This window comes from Harpegnathos saltator, unplaced genomic scaffold (genome assembly GCF_003227715.2).
Source record: "Harpegnathos saltator strain DR-91 unplaced genomic scaffold, Hsal_v8.6 scaffold86, whole genome shotgun sequence".
In the NCBI taxonomy this organism is placed as follows: Eukaryota; Metazoa; Arthropoda; class Insecta; order Hymenoptera; family Formicidae; genus Harpegnathos; species Harpegnathos saltator.
Window position 1 is genome coordinate 842,218 of NW_020230713.1, and position 21,814 is coordinate 864,031.

Sequence of the window (21,814 nt, forward strand, 5' to 3'; positions counted from 1 at the left end):
GCAAGAAGGAAAAAGTCGGAACCGCTCACGTTGCGTCACGACGTAGTCGTGCACCGAAACAGGTGCACCCTGGCGCGGTTGCGCTCAGCCGTCGGTGCTCCCGAGACTTTTGGAAGTCGCCCGCGCGAATCTCGTGTCCTCGAGACCAGCCGACCCGCGGGGTGGTGATCGTCATGCCCATGGGCCTCTGATCGCCGCTCGCCACGGCGATCGCGCGCGTCGCGGCAGGTCGGGACAGCAACAGCGGGACAATGTGAGAGAGGGAGAGGGAGAGAGAGAGAGAGAGAGAGAGAGAAGAGAGAGAGAGAGAGAGAGAGAGAAGAGAGTGCGAGGTGACCCGAGCGAGATGACGAGTCGGACGGGGTCGGTCTCTGAAGCTCATCATCGGCGAGGGCCAAAGGCCGCGAAGCGCGCAACGTATCATTCCCAGACAGACAGATAGACAGATCGACGAAGCTGCATTCCTTGTAACCTCGAGACGGCGCGGAAACAGCGCGGCCGACTGTTTTCTCTCGGAAGATTGTACATAAAGAATCAATGCACGCGCGCGCCATCGAGCGCTGACCGGCCGAGTTGCGCGCGAACTTTGACACGCGTCACATGTCGCGCGCGCGCTCTCACACCTGACACACCTGAGCGAGCCGCAAGAGGAAAGGTGTTAACGCGCGTGTTACGCGTGGACGCGAATCCGCCCGGACCACTTGGAATGCACGAGACTATCTCCCGTTCCTCCTCCGGCGAGTGCCCTCGCGATTCTAAGGCGAGGACCCTCCTCCCTCGGCCTCCCGCAGCCGCGTAACCCACGATCGATGATCCGCGCGGACAGCGCGAGTGACCGAGTGGCTGCGGGCCGCGCGTCGAGACGATCCCGCGACTTCCGTTCCGATTAAGCCGACCGCGCGTCGATCCGGCCGTCGAGCGCGCGCGCGTGCGCGCGCGCGCGCGGCGCTCGCCAAGAGTGCAGCGAACGAGGGCGGGCGGACGGGTGCGCGAGAGGGGGGGAGGGCGGCCGGGGGTGAGTGGGTGCATGTGAATGTGCGCGCACGTGCGTGGCTCTGTGCGAAGTGCATAAACCGACGATGGGATATCGGTGAGATCACGAGGTCACCGCAGAATGCCTGAGCCGAGGGCAAAGCGCTGTAAACACTGTGACGGTACGCCAGGCGACGAGTGTGCGTGTGTGTGTGTGTGTGCGTGCACCTTGCCGCTGTGTGCGTGCGCGTGCGTGCATGTGTGACGAGACTGATTATCACACACATACGCGCACCGTACACGCACGTGTCGATGGCTGCGACTAACATCATCTGCTGGTTGACTAATAAAGAGCGTTGCGTTTTAGCCGATTGTGTGTGCCTTTTCAGATTTAACCCTCCCTCATTAACTTCCTCATCACCTAGACGCCCGTATCCGGGCGCGCGAGGACGGCGAGACACGGTAGTCGCACGTCCCGCTGAACTCGCGCGTGCAGAGTCCACGAGGTGGACGCGGAGATGGTCCACGAGACCAGCGGCGAATGCAGGCAAGCGATGAGTCCCACTTGACTCGCCTCCGAACGCGGCTTCGTCATCGTGAGTCGTGTCGCGTCGCGTCGCGTGCCGATCGTTGTGTGTATCGAAAGCGCGATCTCGCAACGCGTGCGTGCGAGATTCCCGCGTGCTTTTCCCCCGCTGACTCGGAATCGCCGCGCGGAGCGGCTAATGAAGTTCTCCGAGCGGCGCCGCGGCAAATTAATTAGGACGGAGTTGATTAATTCCGCTCGTCTCGCGAGTGAGCGCGATAAGAGCGGAGTCACTCGTCTCGTTGCGGCGGCGGCTCTTTCGCGCGCCTCAGTCGCTTTGAAACCGTTGATGTGCAAACGAGTTGAGTTGCGAGGTGTGACTTTCCGCGAACGCGCGACTTTTCGGCTGTGGGACGAGACTATTTTATTTGTGGATCGTTTATTCCGCCACCGCGCGGCCCAGCCGGACATTTGGACCGCCAGGGCTTGAGGCAGTCCGAGACGAATGCGCAAAGTGCATTCCGGATCGCCTGGCGATCACGTCCAACTGCACATCTCCTCCCTCTCTGCCCTCACCCGGCCTCACTTCGTCGCGTTCTCTTCCTCGGGCTTTTTCTCGCGAACCCTCTGTTTGGCCGTCTTGTTCCTTTCCTCTCGTCGTCACTTCTTTCTCTCTCTCTCTCTCTCTCTCTCTCTCTCTCTCTCTCTCTCGCGAGCGAGCGAGCTGTCTATATCCCGGCATAGTATTTTTACTCTTACGGTTGTTCACCCTCTTATCTGTAGGCTGCGCGACAGTTATCTGACCGGATCAGCCGTCAATTTACGCGTCTTTTGTGCGCGCCGGTTTCCTGCGATCCGCAATGCCCGGTCGAAATATTGCGCGAGAAAGGGAGAGATGGGGAGAGACTCGATCGTCTAGTTTGTTGAAGGAACAGCGGCTATTTTAAAAATCGTATTCAAAAGCAGGATCTCTCTCTCTCTCTCTCTCTCTCTCTCTTTCTCTCTCTCTCTCTCTTTCTGTCTTTCTCTTCCTCGGACACGGGTTTATTTGAATTTCTTTCGCGATTAAATCCCCCTTGTAAACACACCGCGTTCGTGCAAGTATGCTAACGATCACTCCGATTCCCGGTATTGACCTACTTCACTTTGTTCAACAATTTTACGCCGGACGCGATCGCGCCCGATCTTTCTTTACTGCCGCATCTGTCGGTACCTCTATAAACACCGTCGTCGCGCAAAGTACAGGGCCAGACATTGGGCACGGTAAGTGTCGAAATGGCAAAAATTCTCTATCCATTCTTCAGTTTCGCGCGCTCGTGTTCCTTCCTCACATATTCAGCTGTGTTTTCTAGAAAGACAAACTTCCTCCTCTTCTTCGTCCTGTTTCTCGCGGATGACAAATGAAGTGGGCGCGCGTCTATCCGTGGGCTTTATGCGATGTGCTAATTATACATCGCGTTTTACGTGACGAAGTGAATTCGTCTGATCGAACCTGACTCAGAAGGAAAGCTTTCAGCCCACCGCGATGATCCGTCTGAGAAGGGCGGAAATTCCTCTCCCCGTTCTTTCCCTCTCGTTCACGGAAAAGTTCGTTCTTAATAAACGCCCCTTCGTCCGTGCCATCAAACGCTTTCTTCGAGTCGCCGGTCGCGTCGCGGATTCGCTCGGAGATGAAACGAATCAATGCTCGTCGCGCGCGTGAAATCAAACATTCCGCGGTCCGCCAATTTGCGGATCGCGCGTTGATACCGGCTGAAATATTCGGAAGAGCGAGAGAGTTTCTCGCACGTTGTATAACCCCGCGACAATCTCGGCATCCTGAGACACTCGGCGCGCGCGCGCGCGCGCGCGCGTGTGTAAGCGCGCGGGAGTTTCCGTGGATTTATTTAACTTTCGTGCGGAATGCACGAGTCGAAAGTCTTACGTCAGTACCCCATGAGTATTAAAGCAAACGAGAGGAGCCTCGGGGCCCCTTGGCGAATATATAGAAACGATGATGCGATCTCGCGCGCTTGAAAAAAAAGTTGAAGGTTGCGTGCTTGAGCTTTGTCTCATCGCGCGCGCGAGATAATATATCGTCCATTTGCATGCAGCTTCTCTCGTATTTTCAAGAGAAACGGTAAGCGCGACGCGACGCGACGCGACGAGAACGACGAAGTTTTATATTCTCGCTCTGTATCTCACGGGAGCAGGCCTTCTCTTCGTCGTCTTCTTCTTCTTCGCCGTCGTCTTCGTGTTCTTCGCCTTCTCTTCTCTTTCCTCTCCTTCCTTTCTTTTTTATCTTCACGCCGGTTGATCGCGAAGCGTTACATAACGCGAGGCTTATTTCTATACTTCTTTTCACGCGATGATCACCGAGTCCGCGGTCAGTAAGTATAAAATCGTCGGCGCGCGTGGGCGTTGACAATCGCATGACCGCAGGGAGGATCGTTCGCCGAGTGGAGACGATCGATAAATCTCGATCTAAATTTATCTTCCTCACGGGAACGTGTTTCGCGCCGCTCGTAATCGTTCGCGCTGCTTTTTTCGATTTATGGCCGCCGGCTTCCAGCTATACGGTTTTACAGCTTCGCCCTGTTGCGTAAACGCGCGTTATTCCGCGTGCTGTGTAACTCCGCGACGATTATTCATTCGCGCTCTCGGAAAGACAGGTTGCTAGGGAGAGTGAGGGGGGAGGAGAGGGTAGATCTTACAGTGGTGTATATGGTGCGAGATTTTTCGACGATCTCAGCGGTCCATCTCGACGACGACGACGACGACGACGACGACGACGGCATAAAAGTGACTCGTAGATACACGAATGGCTCGTAAACATAGCGGCGAACAGCTGTCGATGGAAAACACAGGTTATATTTAAGCCTGACTACGTTGGATATCCGGTTCGGTCTTGACAATAGGTCGGTCGCAAACGCAAATTCATCCGCGCTCGCCGCAACGGTGCCCGAGCGAGAAACGCCCGAGCGAGAAACGCATGCGTGCGTACGCGCGCGCGCGCGCGTAATCGCAACAGATGTGATTAATTGTTTCCTCTGCAAACGGCTCCCCGGCGAGGCTGGCGCTCGCGCGTGCGGTAGTCAATAGCGAGGCGTGGAAAGAATGCCGCGTACAAATATTATGGGAATAGGTCTGAGAATTTCGGGGCACCGCTCGAGGGGCGGCCGCCGAGTCGCCCACGTCAACGTGCGTAAATTAAATGGCTTTTAAAGAGCAACTCTTTCGAGCGATTCTTCGGCTCTACTGTGTAAACGTTGTAAATCTGGGCGGACCTAGGCGATCGCGAACGCGCGCCAACAGGTGGATCGTACGTCATTTTTGTCCAATTGTCGTCGTCGTCGTCGTCGTCGTCGTCGTCGTCGTCGAGGCCGCGTCGTTTCCGGCGCGCAACCTCTTCCGTCTTCGCGTTCGACGCGCTATTGCGCAAAGCTTGCGGACAATATCGTCTTTCTGCCTCACGAGTCTCAAAGTCTCGTCTCGGGGAGAGATCGCCTCTACGAGGAGTGACTAAAGCCGAGAGTGTCCAGCGCGCGACCTTCGCAGGACTCGCGCGACTGTTGCGGATGAGAATTTGGCAACTCGCGGTTCTCGACGACTCTTTCGATTATTTATCGGCACGGTATGCGCGAAGCGTGGGCGCTCGCCCCTCTCGGCCCCCCTCCCCACCCCACCCCCTTGCCGTTTCCTGGCCGCACTCCAAAGCGCGACACCCTCACACTTATGGATTATTTCTCGCATACGACGACCGAGTGAGTATTATGCATCCACCGCACCGACGACGACGACGACGACGACGGTCTCTTCGAGTGGAAGTCTTACGCGAGCGCCCACGTACGCGCGCGGTTACAGGCTTACGCGTTACGTCGTCGCGGTTACGTGCGTCCTACTCCCGATCGCGCTCCATGGCTCGTGACGTCCGCGAACTTTCGGACTCGCGTTCGACTCGCGATTAACCACGTGAAAACACGCCGTGGAACCGCGTGCGCGAAATGGTATTCCCGACATGGTGACGAGACTACAGCGCGATGTCCTTGGTCGAGTTAGCTGAAAACCGGAGCGATTCGGAATGCGTCGCTGCGGAATCGGGATAAGCCCGATACACGACGTGTTGACGACACGCGGATTGGAACGCTCGCTACGCGCGCGAAAATAATAAAGCGCGAAATCGGCCGAGCTAGAGACCATGCGCGAATGTTAGATTGTATCCTGCAGCTTGGCATTCTAGCCTGTCCGCTTAATAATATTCTCGTCGCGTATATTTCTAGTTGTTCGCGTAACGTTCCGTTATTACTATGACAAATTTGATTCTTAATTCAGAGCGCTATCCGCCTTGGCAAATTGCAGAAGTATTCTCCGTATGAAACGCCGAGCGCGTTTCACTGAGCTCTCGATATTAATAGTCCGTTCGTTCGTTCGTTCGTTCGTTCGTTCGTTCGTTCGTTCGTTCGTTCGACCAAGCCGAGTTTCTGTCTCCTTCATCAGGAGATTCCCCCCCCCCTCCCCGTACTTCGACACGTGCAGATACGCAAGCCTGTTCTCTCTCTCTCTCAGGGTGGAAGATACGCGGCCTTCGAAACGCCGCGTGGCTTGGCCTCGATATAATTCGTCGATTAAGGCGTCGTCATTGATAGATCTCTCGGCGGAGTATTGATCTCCGCGGTCTCGCGGCCGCCGTGCCGCGCGTCGCCTTCCTTTCCCGCCTTTCCGTAATCTTTTCCGCCTCGGCTGCATACACACGCGCCTTCTCCTCCTGTTGCTCTTGGCAGATATAAGCGTGGTTTACGCCGTAACAGCTGTGGGCGCACGCACTTTGCTCGCGCAAAACATCGCTAATGGACCGACAACCCCGAATCCAGTCGCGGCCTCTCTTTCTCCCTCGCACGCGCCTCTCTATATACAGTGTAGAAAGAAGTTGATTCTCACACGCTGCCTTTTTTCTCGACACTTTTTCGGTTATCTCACGCTCTTTTGTCAACGTGTGAAGGCACATTGTGGCGGACGAACCGCCCGCGCCGCTTAAAAGTCCGCACGCTGATCTCGCGATATCCAGCTGACAATATTTCTCCTCGAGTTGAGTAAATCGAAACGTTGCTGTTCGATTCTCGAATACTGATTTCGAAGAAACGGACAGAGAGAGGAGGGGAGGGGAAAGGTCGCCACGCTTCGCGGGATTTCGCAACACGTCCAGTCGCGAGATAGATTTTCCGAGAACGACGAAAGGCGACTTCGATCGGGTATAGCGTGTGTTTTGAAATTCAATTGAGGTCGCGACGAGAAAACGCTGAGTGAAACCTTTCCTCCGCGAAACATCGGGGACCGTCGTGAAGTAAGAAGTGAGGCGCGAACGGAATGGCCGCTTCGCTTTTCGCGATTCGGCACGTTTCCCGTCGAGAGTTGCCGCGTCGCGGAATCGTTTCCTTATTCGAATAACATCCGCAACCTTCCGCCGCGATTCGCGAATAAGCCACTCGGATCCGAACGGGATGAGAACTCCGGGCGGAATAAGAAGCGGAAGTGACAAGCGGGTGGGTGCGCCTCGCGCTTTCTGCGATTCGGCACGTTCGACTCGCGGTCGGCTCGCGCGCCTTTCGCGCCTTTCGCGCCTTTCGCGCTGCCCCCCGTGACGTGCGAATCGTCGCGCGTTTATTACGCGCGCCGTTACCCGTGCGAAATTCGGCAGCGGCTGCAGTACGTAGCAGATTTACACGCGAAGGCGGACCCGCTCGCTCGCTCACTCGCTCGCGCGCGCGCTCGCGCGCGTGCAGCCGATGTGCCGAAGCTAAACATTCCGCGGAGCATTCACCCTGGCATTGCTGTAAAAATAAACGGATCACCGGCGCTGCACAACCCGCCTCGTCTCCGGGGTCTCTGTTTCATTTACGATAGCACTGAATCGACGAGAGAACTGAGGCGACGTCGCACCTCTTCGGCTTTCTCGTCGAATCGTCGGCTGACCTTCGCGTCGGAGAGGATGTGTTGTCGACGACGGGATTTTCGAGCCGGTGGCGCTGCTTCGGCCGGGCAATCTAAGGGGATCTAAGGCGGCCCGGCTCTCTCGTAATAAACCTTGAAATTTCGGTCCAACACTCACGGAGACGTTCTCTCTCCTCGCGCACCCTCTGTCGCGCTTTCGACAGAATCGCGCACACCGATCGTGCCCCGCGGCGCGCGGCGTCGCAAGCGCGACGAGATCGCGGCCTTCCCCATGGTGTTCGGATCCGCACAATCGTCTAGTATTTTCCGCGAAGCGAAAGCGCGATGAGACGCGCGACGCGACGCGACGCGACGCGCAGGAAAGAATACGCGCTCGCGGGAATACGTGCCAAGTGAGTCAGTGAGCTGGATGGCACACGAAATTAGATCGCGTAGCTATTACACGCGACCACCGGCGGCGACGCCCGCCGCTGTTCCCGTCCAATTTGCATCGTTGGAACGTAAGCTGCGTGTTGATTCAGCGGTCGCTTCGCGCGGCACGCTGCCGAACACTCGCCCTCGCTGCTCGGCTCTCGGCTCGTTTCATCTTGTCCGATCGCCTTTATTACATTATCGCGTTTGGCGCTAATCGAGACTGCCAGCGATTTTTCATCGGCGCGACGAGAGTTTTGCAAATTGCGCGAAGACGACGCGTGGCTGACGGGGACGGGTCGATCGACGGGGACCGGCCGGTCGGTCGGTCTAGACGTCGTCTTTATCCTATCGCCGTAGATCACTCGCTATACTTAGAACGGGACGAGTGCCTTTTGCAGCAGGCGAGAGAGAGAGAGAGAGAGAGGAGCGAAGATATGCGGCGACTACACGACCGGCTGGTCGCGCCAATTCGCATTGTTGCAAAGGTTCCTTCGTCCGTAAATCGGACCGAGACATTCTTGATTCGCGGCCGTGTCGCGTCCGTGCGATCGATTATTTCGGGACCGGTTAAAATCGACCGATAAACAACGAGATTTCGTCATTCGATGCGGGGACGCTCGACCTGCGCGCCGCCTCGTACGCCATTCGTGCATCTCGCGATTAACGCGCTTCAGTTAAGGCGACGAAAGACTACTTTGTCTCTGTTTCTCCTCTCTCTCTCTCCTCTCTCTCTCTGTCTGTCTCTCTGTCTCTCGGTGGCTATCTATCTAGTTATCTATCCATCTCCCTTCCTTTCGCGAACACTGTGATAATTGCTGGGCGCGTCGCATTAATTTTGTGCTCGACGTTATTTCGACGCGTCTCGACTGTAAATAGCGCGACGGGAATTAGAAGGCAGACTCCTGGCACCATTTTGACGGCGAAACACCCTACATATACAGCTAATAACGCCTCGGAGAGCCCGCGAATGGAACAACGGAATCCGCGAATAAAAAACGACGACCCGACGAGATATGACGCTCGCCTGGCGTGGACTTGGCGAGCAGTCTAGGAAGCGACGCGGCTGGGGGTGTTGTAGCCCTTAATGAGCCCAACGTGAGATCAGTCTAGCCTCTTTAACTCTGTTGCCTCTGTCAACCGTCTCTGTCCGCTAAGAACTTTCACTGTCTTCTTCTTCTTCTCATCCTTTTCCTCCTCCTCCTTCTCCTCCTCCTCCTCCTCCTCCTCTTCCTCCTCCTCCTTCTCCTTCTCCTGCTCCTCCTCCTCCTCCTCCTCCTCCTCCTTTTCGTCGCCGCTTCTCCACTCTCGTCCGCGGCACGTCGTCCGGAGGATGACCTGGATGGTACCCAAACGAAATACCCACCTTCACTGCTTCCTTTTTCACGAGCCATTTTGGAGAAACGGCCGCCGCGTTGCTCTCCAGCTTTCTTGCATTTTAACGGTGTAGAACCAGTGGACTGACGACGACGACGACGACGACGACGACGACGACGACGACATGATGCAACCGCTGGCGCATATTTTTTTCGCGCATCTCCTCGTCTTCGACTTCGCGGCGTTCCCGAGAAGCACCTCGAAAAATTGCGATACCGTAACGGACGTTATTTTCGAGCGTTCTCGGCTGAAAACGCGTCCGTGAAAGGCTTCGATAACGAAGTGTTCGGGGAACGAATGCCCCCTTCGTTCTTTTTTCCTTCCCGAACACACCTGCCACTCAAGAATATGATAGATCACGTAGTGAATTGGCTCCGTCGCGGTCGCGGCGTGCCAAAAAGTTGATTGAATAACCTTACGATCTCGACGGGTAATTCTGTCGGGCGGATCGACGTCAGCGCCATTGAGAGCTATCGAGTGCCAATGAACTGACCCCTTGATATCTATGCGATCGCTCGGCTCGAGGGTTGACGCACTCTCCCGCGACGTCGCGCATCTCGCGCCTCGATCCGATCGTTAGCGCCGATATTTCTCGCTCCCTTTCTTCCCGGGAATCATCTTGCCGATTAATTGACTGCGCGTTAGGTAATTCGCGGGCAACTTGGCACGAGTCTGCGCCGAAGAGCTTTCCCATTATCTACTTCCTGTTAGCGTCATTGTGCGGCGGGTAAACTGTAGTGAGGAATTGGCTGCCTTCCGGGCGCGTTCCTCAGTCGAGTTGGTCGACACGGCTAGAGAGAGAGAGAGAGAGAGAGAGAGAGAGAGAAAGAGAGAAGAGTCATTTGCTATCCCGCCGGGGCGGCCAAATCTCGGCGCGACGAATATTTTCAGATATTTTTGAGCGGATTAGAAGCCCTTGTGGCTACTTACGTAGCACCGACAACAAGTGTGAATAGGTGCGGAAACGTCGTGTAATCGCTGCGTCGGAGGATACCGGAGGGCCTATAAATAACCGAGAGGAATCACACGCGCGAGTCCCCCAGATGCTGATAATTAGGAGCCGCGAAACACGCGCGATCGACTCTGATGCTCGATCGATCTGTCCCCGAGAGGCGAGAGAGCGATTACCACACCACTCGGGGTGTAACACGTTCTTCAGAAAAGGATGAGGGAATATTATAATGCGTTGCGAAGAAATAATCGCGCTCACGAATAATCTCGCGGCTAACGCGGCTTTTGCGACAGACGCCTGATTGCGCGGCGAAGGCGCGCGCGTGTTCGCGATCGAGAAGACGAATGCGAGCGTCCCGAGAGCACTTGTTATTACGCCGTATACGCCGTGGGCTCGCGATCATGTCATCTCGCGTGACGCGAGATGGCTTGTAAACGTTCATTAGATAAAGACATATTTCGCGAACGCATTTACATAACTCTTCGGCAAGCGGCGACACGAGAGCGCGTAGCTGTGGACGTCACCCACGTTCGCTCGGGCTCGTCGTTCGCCATAATTCTTCCGTTGTCTTGTCCCGAACGCGGCCTTTAGCTCGCGGTTACGCGCGAACGCGCGTTTTGTGCGCGCGCGACGCGACGCGATGCGACGCGACGCGACGCGACGCGACGCGTTACTTATTATAACCCGAGGTAAAAGTGTCAAATGCTGTTCTCTGTGGCGGGCGTTTTGGCGAATCGCTGGACTCAAGCGCCGCGCCGCGCCGCGCGGAATAAACAAATTTATCGAGCCGTGGCGTCGCGTGCTCCTAGAAAACGAGGCGACCGGTGTATTCCTGTCGCGACGGCAGGTGCGCACTCCCTCGCACTGCCCTACGACAATTCGTCGATTTGCTCTGGATCCCCTCCGCTCTGGATTTCCGTCGCGCGATAAACCCGCCGGCGAAGCGCCGGCGCACGCTCGCCCTGGGTACAACTCAAAGCCTAAATAAACCCGCCGACTATTATTAGCGCGAGTACGCTCGGGAATTAGAGTCGCTAAGGGAAAAATGAAGGAAGGTGAAAATGTACGCCGATGGCGGCACGCGCGTCTCTCTCACTCTGGACGTTGTCGTTAGTCTTTAGATTCGGATACTGAAACTTTCAGAATAATATATATCTAATATGAATGTATAATACTCAGGTATTTAAGAGAGTTTAAACTTAAATTTAAATTTAAAAACCAAAAAGATCTTCAGATCTTGAGATACGCGTCTCAGTGTTGGCATTTTAATTTCCCGCGCAATGTTCAACGCGAAATCTTTTCTGCGAAATCAGTTCTGCTCATACCTGAGCAGAGACTGAAACTTGTTCCCTCGCGAAAAGTGACTTTTATGATCGATTTCTCCGGTGATTGCAATTGACGCGTGATCTCGTGAATTAGAACGAGATCAATCGTCGGAAATGTTCAATTTCTCTCTCGTCTCTTTCTCTCCCTCTCCCTCTCCCTCTCCCTCTCCCTCTCCGTCGAAGAATACTCGCGACTCGTTTGAATTATTCTCGACCTTGGAAATAACGAGCGCGCGGCTTGCCGCGCTCGGGATACTCGCGGTAATATTCGTCCGATTTCGTTAAAAGCTCCGGTGTGTCTTAACTTGGCTCTCGGCTACATTGTTCCTGCAAGCTGGCCTAATTTCGAAAGGCGCCGATGTGCAGTTGGCACTAAGTCCATCGCGCGCGATAATGTTGAAAAGTGTCTATATTCCCGAGACCCGCGATCATTTCGAGATCGCTTTAGCGAACAGCCGCTCGTATATTTTACGCACTTTGTGAGGAGGATTATGACACGAGTCACCTGCATAATTAACCGGCTGTCTGTCAAGGACGACAAATTCGCGAGTCCGCGGCCGCGTTCGCTCGTTCGTTCGTTCGTTCGTTCGTTCGGTCTGTCGACCGACCGACCGACCGACCGACCGACCGACCGACCGGTAACATCGCGATATCGATGTAAACCCCGAGAGCGAGCGGGTTTCGCAAAACGGCGATTCAACGTGGCAATTCGGGCATCTTTATGCGACGTTCATGAGTTACTGAACACGCCACCCACGTGCGACTGATCCGCTCCAACTCCGACGAAAAACGGGAATTTGTCTCGCGGTCGGTTTGCACACGCGAGTGCACCGGCAGCGCGCGATTGATGTCGCGCGCGTAATATCTCCTCCCCCCCCCCCCCGATTCCACGTGCAGATGGTACACCATTAATCAGTAATAAAATATAAAGCGCACCCTGAATCACGTGGCCAGAGTTATTATACGCTTTTAGGAGATGGCCTAACTGTCGGAGCACGCGATCGCGCGCACCTCGTGACATTTCACCTACACGCGTCGATTTGGCCGGGCGAGTCCCTCGCCAGATGCATTGTGAGCCGATGAGCTGTTAAACCCGGAAAAAGCGAAACTGACGCGTGTATTTTGGACTTGACGCCGTTTCGCCTACGGCCCGTTCGGGTGGAACGTGTAGGCAGGTTGTTATTGGATGCATGTCGCATTCCGAATTAAGACGACGACTACGACTTATCCTTGTCGCCGTCGTCGTTATCGCCGTCGTCGTTGCGCAGCAAGTTCAAGAACGAGCTTTAAAATGGAAACTCTGACGTCCGTGAGTTTTCGCGTTTGCGCAAGCGGAAATCGTTTACCGCACAATCGGACCAACGGTGAAACTCGTCGTCCGTCGTTCATTCGCGTGCGAAAGCCAGACGCAAGACTGCGAATTTCGTCGCGACACCCGTTCGGAAATTTCTCTCTCTCTCTCTCTCTCTCTCTCTCTCTCTCCTTCTCTCTCTCTCTCTCTCTCTTGCGCGCGCGCGTATTCGCTGTCTCGTGGATATTTCCTCGGTGGACGAAACCGCGCGCATCCGTAATCGTCCATCGACGTCCTCTCGCTTATCGGATTCGATTCAGCCGCGTGACAGAGACAGAGAGGTGGAGGGAAAGAAAGAGCGGCTTATCTCGGGGCTCTCCGAAAGCTTGGCGAATATTTCGTGCTCGGAGCGGCTGAGCGCGCTAGAGCCGGCTTGTCCTTGCATTACGGATATTTCCGTCCGAAGTATTAGCCGGTATAAAGGCAGAAGGTCTCCCCTCTGCCATTCCCGGCATGGCCAGACGTTGGCAAACGCTATGTAAAGCGTCCGAGCGACGCCTTTCTGCCCCTTTTAGCGCCTTTAAGCGCCGGCAACGAATAACGCCTCTTTTTCGTCGGCCGAATATATATACGCATTCGCACTTCGCGCTTTGTACTCTCCACTGTGTATTCGTCGCTAATATTCGACTATTTTGTCCGTCCGAAAAGCCAGCTATCTTTCGGGACGACCCGGTGCGCCGCTCGAAGATGAGAAGAAATCGACCGATCGACTCATCCGTATGAATTTGAACGAACTATGTGATTCGCATCGTGAGAAAATCACGTCGAGCACCTACCTCGCTTTGAGAATCAGATCACGTTGCGTTTAATGCGTCGATCATCGACAGTGGACTTATCAATCTGTCGCAGTGCAGTGCTTTATCGCGCAGGTACTCGGCGCTCGTTATCGGCCGCGATTATGCCAAGTAATTACGGCGAGCTGGACGAAAGAGCGACGCGGGGCGACGCAATTTCCGCGACGGTCGGCCGGCGCGCGCGCTGCGCGATCCGTAACGAGACTCGTAAAGTTCCTCGCCTTTACTTTACTTACTCGCTCGTTATCGTTGTTATCAAGGTCAACGTTGTCCGCGCGACGACGTCGCGTCGCGTCGCGTCGCGCCTTTCTCTCCGCTTGAGATTCCGTTACTTTTAGATATCGCCACGGCGACGGCGACGATGTTGACTCTCACCTGTCGATAGGCGCGTATCCTCTCGACCGACGACGAAGACGACCAGGACGATGAGGACGAGGACGACGGCCGTTTCGCCGATCCTGCCGATCTCGCGTTCGGCGCATCCGCGTAGCCGGACTCTCATGGGGCCTAAACCTGTTTCGGCTCGCAGTTGAGACGTACGTTAAAGACACTCGCTCGCGAAATATCTCGTCGGCGGCGAGAGTGCGTGCGTGAGGCAATAATAACCGGCGAATACTCATGACGCCGTGCTTGCGCAGAGACGTCAGGCCTGATGAGACGTTTTTTCTAATGAGAGCGCTTGTCCTCTCCGCTCGCGAGCGCCGCGATGAGCTTGCACGCCCTTCTCGCCGGTCGCAGTCGCGACAGCGAGTTCCTTATACTCGCCGCCGCCGCCGCCGCGCCGGTGCTGCGGAAAATTGCGCGCGTCCGTCTTCGGATCGTGATCGCAGCTTTGTACAATCGATAGAGGCGTCGTTCGAATAATTGTTAACTCGAACATAATTGTTAACTCGAAGTTGTTTGTTTGAGAGCTATCGTCAGAGCTGAGGGGATTTACCTCGCGCTCTCTCTTTCTCTCTCTCTCTCTCTCTCTCTCTCGTAAAAATATCGAAGATTGAATCACTTGTTTAGGAAATTGCGATTTAAGTGAGATTCAGTCAGTCAGTTTGGTAATTAGCATGGTCGTATCGGTGTGTCAAAGTACACAGCTCGATCCTCCCGTTTTTTTCCTTCCTCAGGTTCGACTGAAGTTTTCTGTTTTACACGACGATGATGCGAGACGCAAAATGCACACATGTGAAATGCGGCGGATCGACGCATCGTGAAGGAGATCCGATCGCTTCTGACGACAGACAGAATTCCGACATACAAACCGACTAACACACTTGAAAATTTTCGCAAATGATTCCGGGTGTCTGTCTGCCTCCCTCTCCCCTCTCCCCTCTCCCCTCTCCCTTCTTTCTCTCTCACGGGCACGCCTTGCCTGCAGAACGAATGAGTACGTGAGTACAGTCGCGGTTTCGCTTGTTAAACAGTGATCGATCGATCGTTCGCAAAGTAATTCGAGGGCGATTAAGTGCATTACCGAGCGTTGCGGAACAAACATCAACGGAACGAGTTCCTCCCCACGTCGTCTCGTTCGCCGGCGCGGCGCGCCGCGCGCTACGGCGACAGCGTGCAAAATCGGCCGATGCGAGAAGAGGCGATATATATTTCCTTCTGCGGGGCTCTCTTCCTCCACCCCGCCGAAGTAATTTCCCCGGCCGCGTCTGCGACGCGCCGCGCGTAATCGTGTGTGCGAAATTTCGGCTCCGCAGAAAACGGACGCGCCTCGCTTCGCCTCGCCTCCACTCCACTCCACCCTCCCGTCCCCCTTTCTCGTCTCTTTTTCGGAGCCGAGCGAACTTCTTTTCCCGCGTCGTTTATCGCGATTATTATTTTTGCACCGTTACCTCGCGCTCGGGGAATCATTGGGGCGTGCGCGTTTATTTATGTTTATAATTGCGAGCGCGCGCGCGGGGACGCGAGTGGCTTTACCGTTAAAAATATAATCGGCGGGGGGACCCGGGGCATCCGGCGATTATTAATTATCCGGCGCTGAGCGTTTCATCGAGCCACGGCAAGAAGCGGCGAAGCCGCGCAAAAAGCCGCGTCGTACGTCTCGTATGCAAATTTCATCGACGGTGTAGCCGGCGCGAGCGCGACGGCGCGGCGCGGCTTCCCGCGTAATCACGAGAGCGAGCGAGCGAGCGGCCGCGCCAGACAACTTTTTGGTGCAAAGTGCAAACGACTCTGCCGACTACTTATCCACTCGTTCCCGATCGATGTGTAAACGACCCCGGCAACGGCCAGTTAAGACATTATCTCTCCCAACGGCGCTTTGTAAAAAACACGCCGTTACGAAACGCGCCGAGCGACGCGACGACGCGACGGCCGGCCCCTCGCGCGTTCTCATCGAGCGGCGTAAATTTGTACCTTCTTATCGGGCCGCCTCGAATTCGTTTAGCCGGCGGTTATCAACGTCGTGGTGATACGGTGTGTAACTTACGAGTCAGTCGACGGTCGCAAAAATGCACCACGAGCTGGCGCGACGCGTTCTCCCGCGGAGAACTGAGCGCACGTTACACGGGGGGGGGGGGGTTCGTGTCCTATAAATATAAGTACGTCACTCTCTCGGCGGGCGTTTCGTCGGGCGACTCGCGGATAATCCCGCTACGCGTCTATTTCCTTGTCGACGCGCGCGTCGGGAAACTTCTTCTGTCGGGCGCGCTTCTTCTCTCCGCGATATCTCGCTCGCGATCATCGCAACGCCGGCGATGCGATGCGATTCGCGCGCGCGCGCGCGCGCGGTGCGTATGAAGGATACGCGGACGGGCTTTTCGATTTACTCCTACGAGTGCTCCTGATTCTTCAGGATCCGAGACGTGATCTCATCTGCATGGTCGGATACGCGTTGGCCCCGGGGAACCCACACGCGTTCGAGGATTATGCACGCGCGTGCGTTCCGATGGGAAAAGGCGAAGCGAGCGGGAGGTGGACGAGGAGGAGGAGGAGGAGGAAGAGGAGGAGGAGGAGGCGGGATGGGAAGGGCACGAACACTCATGCAAACATTTCACTTTGCGCGACTCGCCGCGCGTGTTGCGCGGCTCTCGCGTGGGCTAATATTTTTATTTAATCCCCCGTAACGAGATCGCGCTCGTGAAATCCTCGGGAATATTTCTTTTCGCGACGCCGTTCGCGCACGCTATTTTTACGCGCACGCCCGAACCGGACTGTTGTTGTGCGACGCGTGTCGAAGTTGCTGCGGGTAGGCTGCGAGGATCCGGAATACGCGTTATTCCGGCGCACGACGGGTTCTCATAGATTGCGCGAAGCTCATAACGTGAAACTCAACACCGTTCGACCGGTCGTCATCGCGGCCTCGACACGAGGAAGAGAACGTTTTCGCGTATCAGGTCGGAAACGTCCAAATATTTATCGCGGCTCTAATGCGATCTCGAAAAAGCGTAGTAATATTTTATCGCGGCTAAGCGGAATCGCCTCGACGAATCGGACCTCGATTTTTGGGAAGACGACGTCTCTCCCGTCGTTGACCGTCATTTTTCCCTCATCATTGCTGTTAAATTGTTCTCGCGTCCGTCTCGTATCAATTGATCCCGGTGATATATGTATCAAGTCGACGTCTCCTTTCGGAGATTCATATTAATCACGCTTCTAGGAAGCTCGCTTTCTCTCTCGGAGATTCGCCGACCGACATTCTTATTTGTGTACACACGCCGCAGTTTGATCTGCGCGATTCGTCGAGTGGCGATTTGAAAATTTCGATACGGGAGAAATGCGAGGAAAGCAACAGGAGGCGACGAAATTATCCGTGACTCAAAAAGCGAGCGCGAACGCGTCATTCTTCCGCGCGCTAACGAACGAGAAATCCCACGGAGAAACCGAGAGTGGTGTATATCTTTTTCTTCGTCTCCGCCGACGGAGCTCTTTCCGCGCACGCCCGCGTTTTCGCGCTTTACGGCAACCGCCTGTCGGCCGGGCGAAAGATCGATGGACCAACGACAGCGAGCGAATTTAGGCGATCCGTGAGGCGCGATGAAATGTGGCGGGCAGGTGGCGCGAAAGAAATGGAGGAGTTCCGGAGGGACGATTCGACGATTTCTTTATTCGCCAAAATACGAGGCTCGCGAGTACTCGACTTTCTCTTATTCGCGGGTGGAGAAAAAGCCGCCGCGGTAATCGCGGCGCGTTGATTTCATAAAGCTGTCGTCGCCGTCGCTCTCCCCCTAAACAGAAATCCCACCGCGCGATACGCCGCCGGCGGAAAGTAAATATTAAGGCAGGGGAAGAGAGATGAGACGAGGGAGAAAGAGAGAAGAGGAGGGAGAGGGGGAGAGAGAGAGAGAGAGAGAGAGAGAGAGAGAGTGAAAGCGAGGGAAAAGAGTGGGAATGAAGGGGTAAATCCTCTGATGCGACGCGCCGATAGTTCGGCCGCTGAGTCATTGTTCATTAATTTTCTGTTTCGCTCTTCCGTTCGGTCGACCTCGCGTTTATCGCACCAAAGTATCTCGTTGATGCGCGTTTCACTCGCTCGTCTCGCGCTCAGCGATGCTGAGCAACTCTGTGCGCATAGCTGCCGCGCACAGCCGAGTTTGAAAATTCCTCGACCTTTTCCCCGGATATACCTCTTTCGACTGAACCCTTTTCTTCGCGATTGCACCCTCGAGCTACGCTCCGAGAAGAGCGCGCAGAAATGGCTGGGCGCCATCAGCGAATATTGCCGACACGCGTCTCCGATTATCTCTCGTTTTTTCACACCGAGAAGAGCGCGATGTTTCTGCGATGATGATCAAAGAGCCACAGACGGGGTGGTATTCAGGTATTAGGATATCGCCGATTTTCCGCGAGTCCTTCCGCTCTACCTCTACCATCAGCAGCGCCATCCGTGTCCATCCCTAAAGCGACCACGTAACTTCTCGACTCGTAACCTACGGGGAGGAGGGAGGGGGGGACGTTGGAGCCGGCCATCGCGCTTGCGATGATGAGCGCTTGCACGGACGCGGGCGAGCGCGAAAGGTGTCGGCAGGGCGAGGAGGAAGAGGAGGAAAGCTATGGGCAGACGAAGAGACGGTTAGTAAAGCGCGCGCGCGCCTGGTCCAACTTCCCCCTCGATCCGCCTAGCGAGACCGTTAGGCTAACTTGGGCGTTCTATTTGCGTCTTGACTTCTTGCGTCTCACTCTTCCGCCCCGCCGCCGGTCCTCCGTAGTCGGCCGTTTTCCTCTTCAGCATCACCCCCGGAGCACCCTCGGCGCTCTAGCAACGGCCGGTCAGCAACGCGGTCAGACCTAACCCGAATTACCGTAGCTATCGAGCGGAAAGCTTCAAAACGTCCCGGAGCTCTCGATTCGCTCCGCTCTCAGCGGCGATCGCGACGGCGAGCCGCCGCGAGATCCGTTCTCGTCCTCGCCGCGCGACTTACTCGCGCGAATTCATCATTGTCATCTCCGCGCGCGCGGCCGCGGCGAACGTTCCGCGAATATTGAAGTCCACTTTTGCTGCTTTTGCGGCGGGTCAAGCAAGCCCTAGCAAGGCTCCATCGTCGCGACGGAGGAAAGCCGCGTGCCTCGCGATTACTCGCCGCGCGGAGAGTCGCGATCATTGGTCGAATTCCAATTTCCCGTTCCCGCGATCGCGTCGCAAATCTCGATGTACGGCGCGCCGATCCGACGACGCGCACGCGACACTCGACCTCGATATTTCTCACGCTTGATCAGCCGCGCACACGGCCGCGACACGAGCCGAGAGACGGCCAGGTGGGAATTGGTCGCTTCGCGAGTACTCGAGCGCGCGACGCGGGTTCGCGCGACGAGGCGAGGGCGGCGAGAGATTTCCCGTGCGCGAGCGCGTTACGAAATAACTGGCACGGGAGCGGCGCGTTCGGATAGGCCGTGTAAGTCTGTCGCGCATGGGGGCAACGAAATGAGAATAGATTCGTCATGCTCCGCGTCCCATCCGCAGGCGAATCACGACCGACCGTCTGCTCTTCAGTCTCTGCTCCGTTTTCTCGCGACCGCGGGTGTTTGGGAGAGAAGATGGTAAAGATCTCGGCCTCTGGAAGAAGAGAGGCTCTCACATCCACCACCCACCTACGTGAGCGCCGCGTGCCTTTCGACTGGATTGCGGAGTTACGCAATCCCGTAAGCGCGCGGCGGAAAAAGTCCGCTTGACCTGGCCGCCGGCCGGCCGGCCGACCGCACTGCGAGCATCCTCTTTCCAAGATGCGCGTTGCATCTCTAACAAAGCATCGCGAGTGCTTGCGAGTGCGTGTACGAGCCGCGCATCGTCATTGTCTTTATCGCCGTCGCGCGATAAAGACAATCGTGTCGTGGAGATGATGGGGAATAACATCTCACCTGTGTCGCACGAAAGTCAGCCATTTTTGTTTTCGAGATCGCGTTTCGCGCGAATTCAACAAATGAATTTATCCCCTCCTCTCCCCCCCTCCCCCTCCCCCGCTCCCCCGTCATTTAACAAGTATCCAGGTAATCCTGAAGGCAAACAGAAAGAAGCTGAGATTTGATGGTAATAAATTGAGAAATTTTTGTGCGAAACGCACGATGAGATTTCGCAAAATGGTGTCGACGGGTACCATCTGCTGCTGCTCTGCGCGCGGTAGACCCGGATGGAAAAGTTTGGCAGCGAAATCTCGTCCCCGCCGGACGACGACAAATTTGATCGGTCGGGCGGCGACTCGATTCGTAAATTGACCGGCAACGGTATCGGGACGGATATTAGGAGCATTTAAGCGGAGAATAACGAGGCGAGTTTCTGTCGGATCGTTCGGTTCTCGGGGCCATTGGCAGCCTTCGTGTTATTATTTTAACGTGAACGTTCTGGCGATCGTCACCAAGATAAATAACAACGCTTACGTAACGGACATGTAATGACTACGAGGAGAATGTGTACGTCCGCTCTTAAGCGGTTCGCTTCTCCACGCTTTCGGAGCCCGATCGCGAAATAGCTCCCGGGGCGATTAATCAGTTCGTTAAATCTGGCAGCACGATATTCCGCGTCGCGTCGCGTCGCGCCGCGGTCATTCAGAATTCGCGCGACTCTCGCGTCCTACTCAATGACTGGCGCGGGGAAAAGAGAAGAAAAGAAGTAAGAAAAAAAAAAAGCAGCCGATCGTTCGCGCGGCGTCCGGGCAGAGTGAATTTAGAAAGGCGTATCCTTGGGCGCGCTGGGAAACCGCAAACCAGCCGCGGGTAGGAATCACACTTGAAATTGAGGTGATTCTACCGAACGGTCCTTGAGCGTGGAATAGAGAAAAACCGCGCTCCTCCTCCTCCTCCTCCTCCTCCTCCTCCTGGTAATCTCTCAGCCCGGGAATGTTAATTTCGCGGTTTCGCGCGGTCGACCTTTGACATCCGACTCTCTCGCGATCGAACTCCAGATCGACCGCCACCACCATCACCTCGAGCGGAGCTTTCCGTGCGTCTTCTCTGGGGTCGCGAAGACACCTCCCGGGACACTGCCTCGGCTGCTCGAATAGTCGGAGCGCTCGCATGAAACGCGCGCGCGCGCGCGCGCACGAGTGATCCAAGAAACGCGCGATCCGCGCGCGCGGCGATTAATCGAGCGGAACAAAGTACACCGGCAACTCGCGCGCGACGGTAAACGCAAATAACCGAAAGATGGCGACCACTTACTCGCACTCTCCGCGTCCAACGCGTGTGTCTCGCGGTCGCCGCCGCGGCTGTTTATTGGCGTATACGCGTATACACGGCCGGTAATCGTTCATCATCGTGCCGAAGCCTGGCGGCTGCTGCCGCGCTGCCGACTACCGCGAGGAACGATGATCGTTCTATCGCCGGTCTTGCTTTCCAAGGATTTCGCTACTGGCTGGCTCCGCTCTAGAAACGGAACGCGCGCTCTCGCGCGGTGCGGCGCGTGTCGCGCGGACGACGCTGTCGAGAGACTTTAACCCTTCCGCTGCGGAAACCTCGTACTATGTGTGCTCTCTGATTCTCCTCGGCGCTGAAATTTCACGCGGAAAATTGAGTGACGGCCGAGTCACGCGGACTCGCGGTCACTTCTCGCGCATCTCCCCACACTGAATTCTCGACAAATTAGTGTTGCTCGCGTTGCGCCTCGGGAGAGAGGAATGACATCATTATATTTCTCTCTTTCGTTTCTCTCTCTTTCTCTCTCTCTCTCTCTCTCGAAAATAAGAACACGCGCGTTCTCTCGAGCGACGGTGACACTCGAGTGGCGAGTATTTTCTTTTCTACGGATAT

General features: G+C 55.7%; 1 protein-coding gene across 1 annotated transcript in view; it reads left to right on the plus strand.

Moving 5' to 3' along the window:
- Positions 1-297: 297 nt before the first annotated feature.
- Positions 298-21,814, plus strand: part of LOC105186904 (Myocardin-related transcription factor) — a 202,892-nt gene continuing 181,375 nt past the window's right edge. Inside the window, exon 1 of the mRNA XM_025307421.1 lies at positions 298-1,154. Coding sequence (XP_025163206.1) covers positions 1,115-1,154 — 40 coding nt within the window. The 5' untranslated portion in view covers positions 298-1,114. The remainder of the gene's footprint in view (positions 1,155-21,814) is intronic.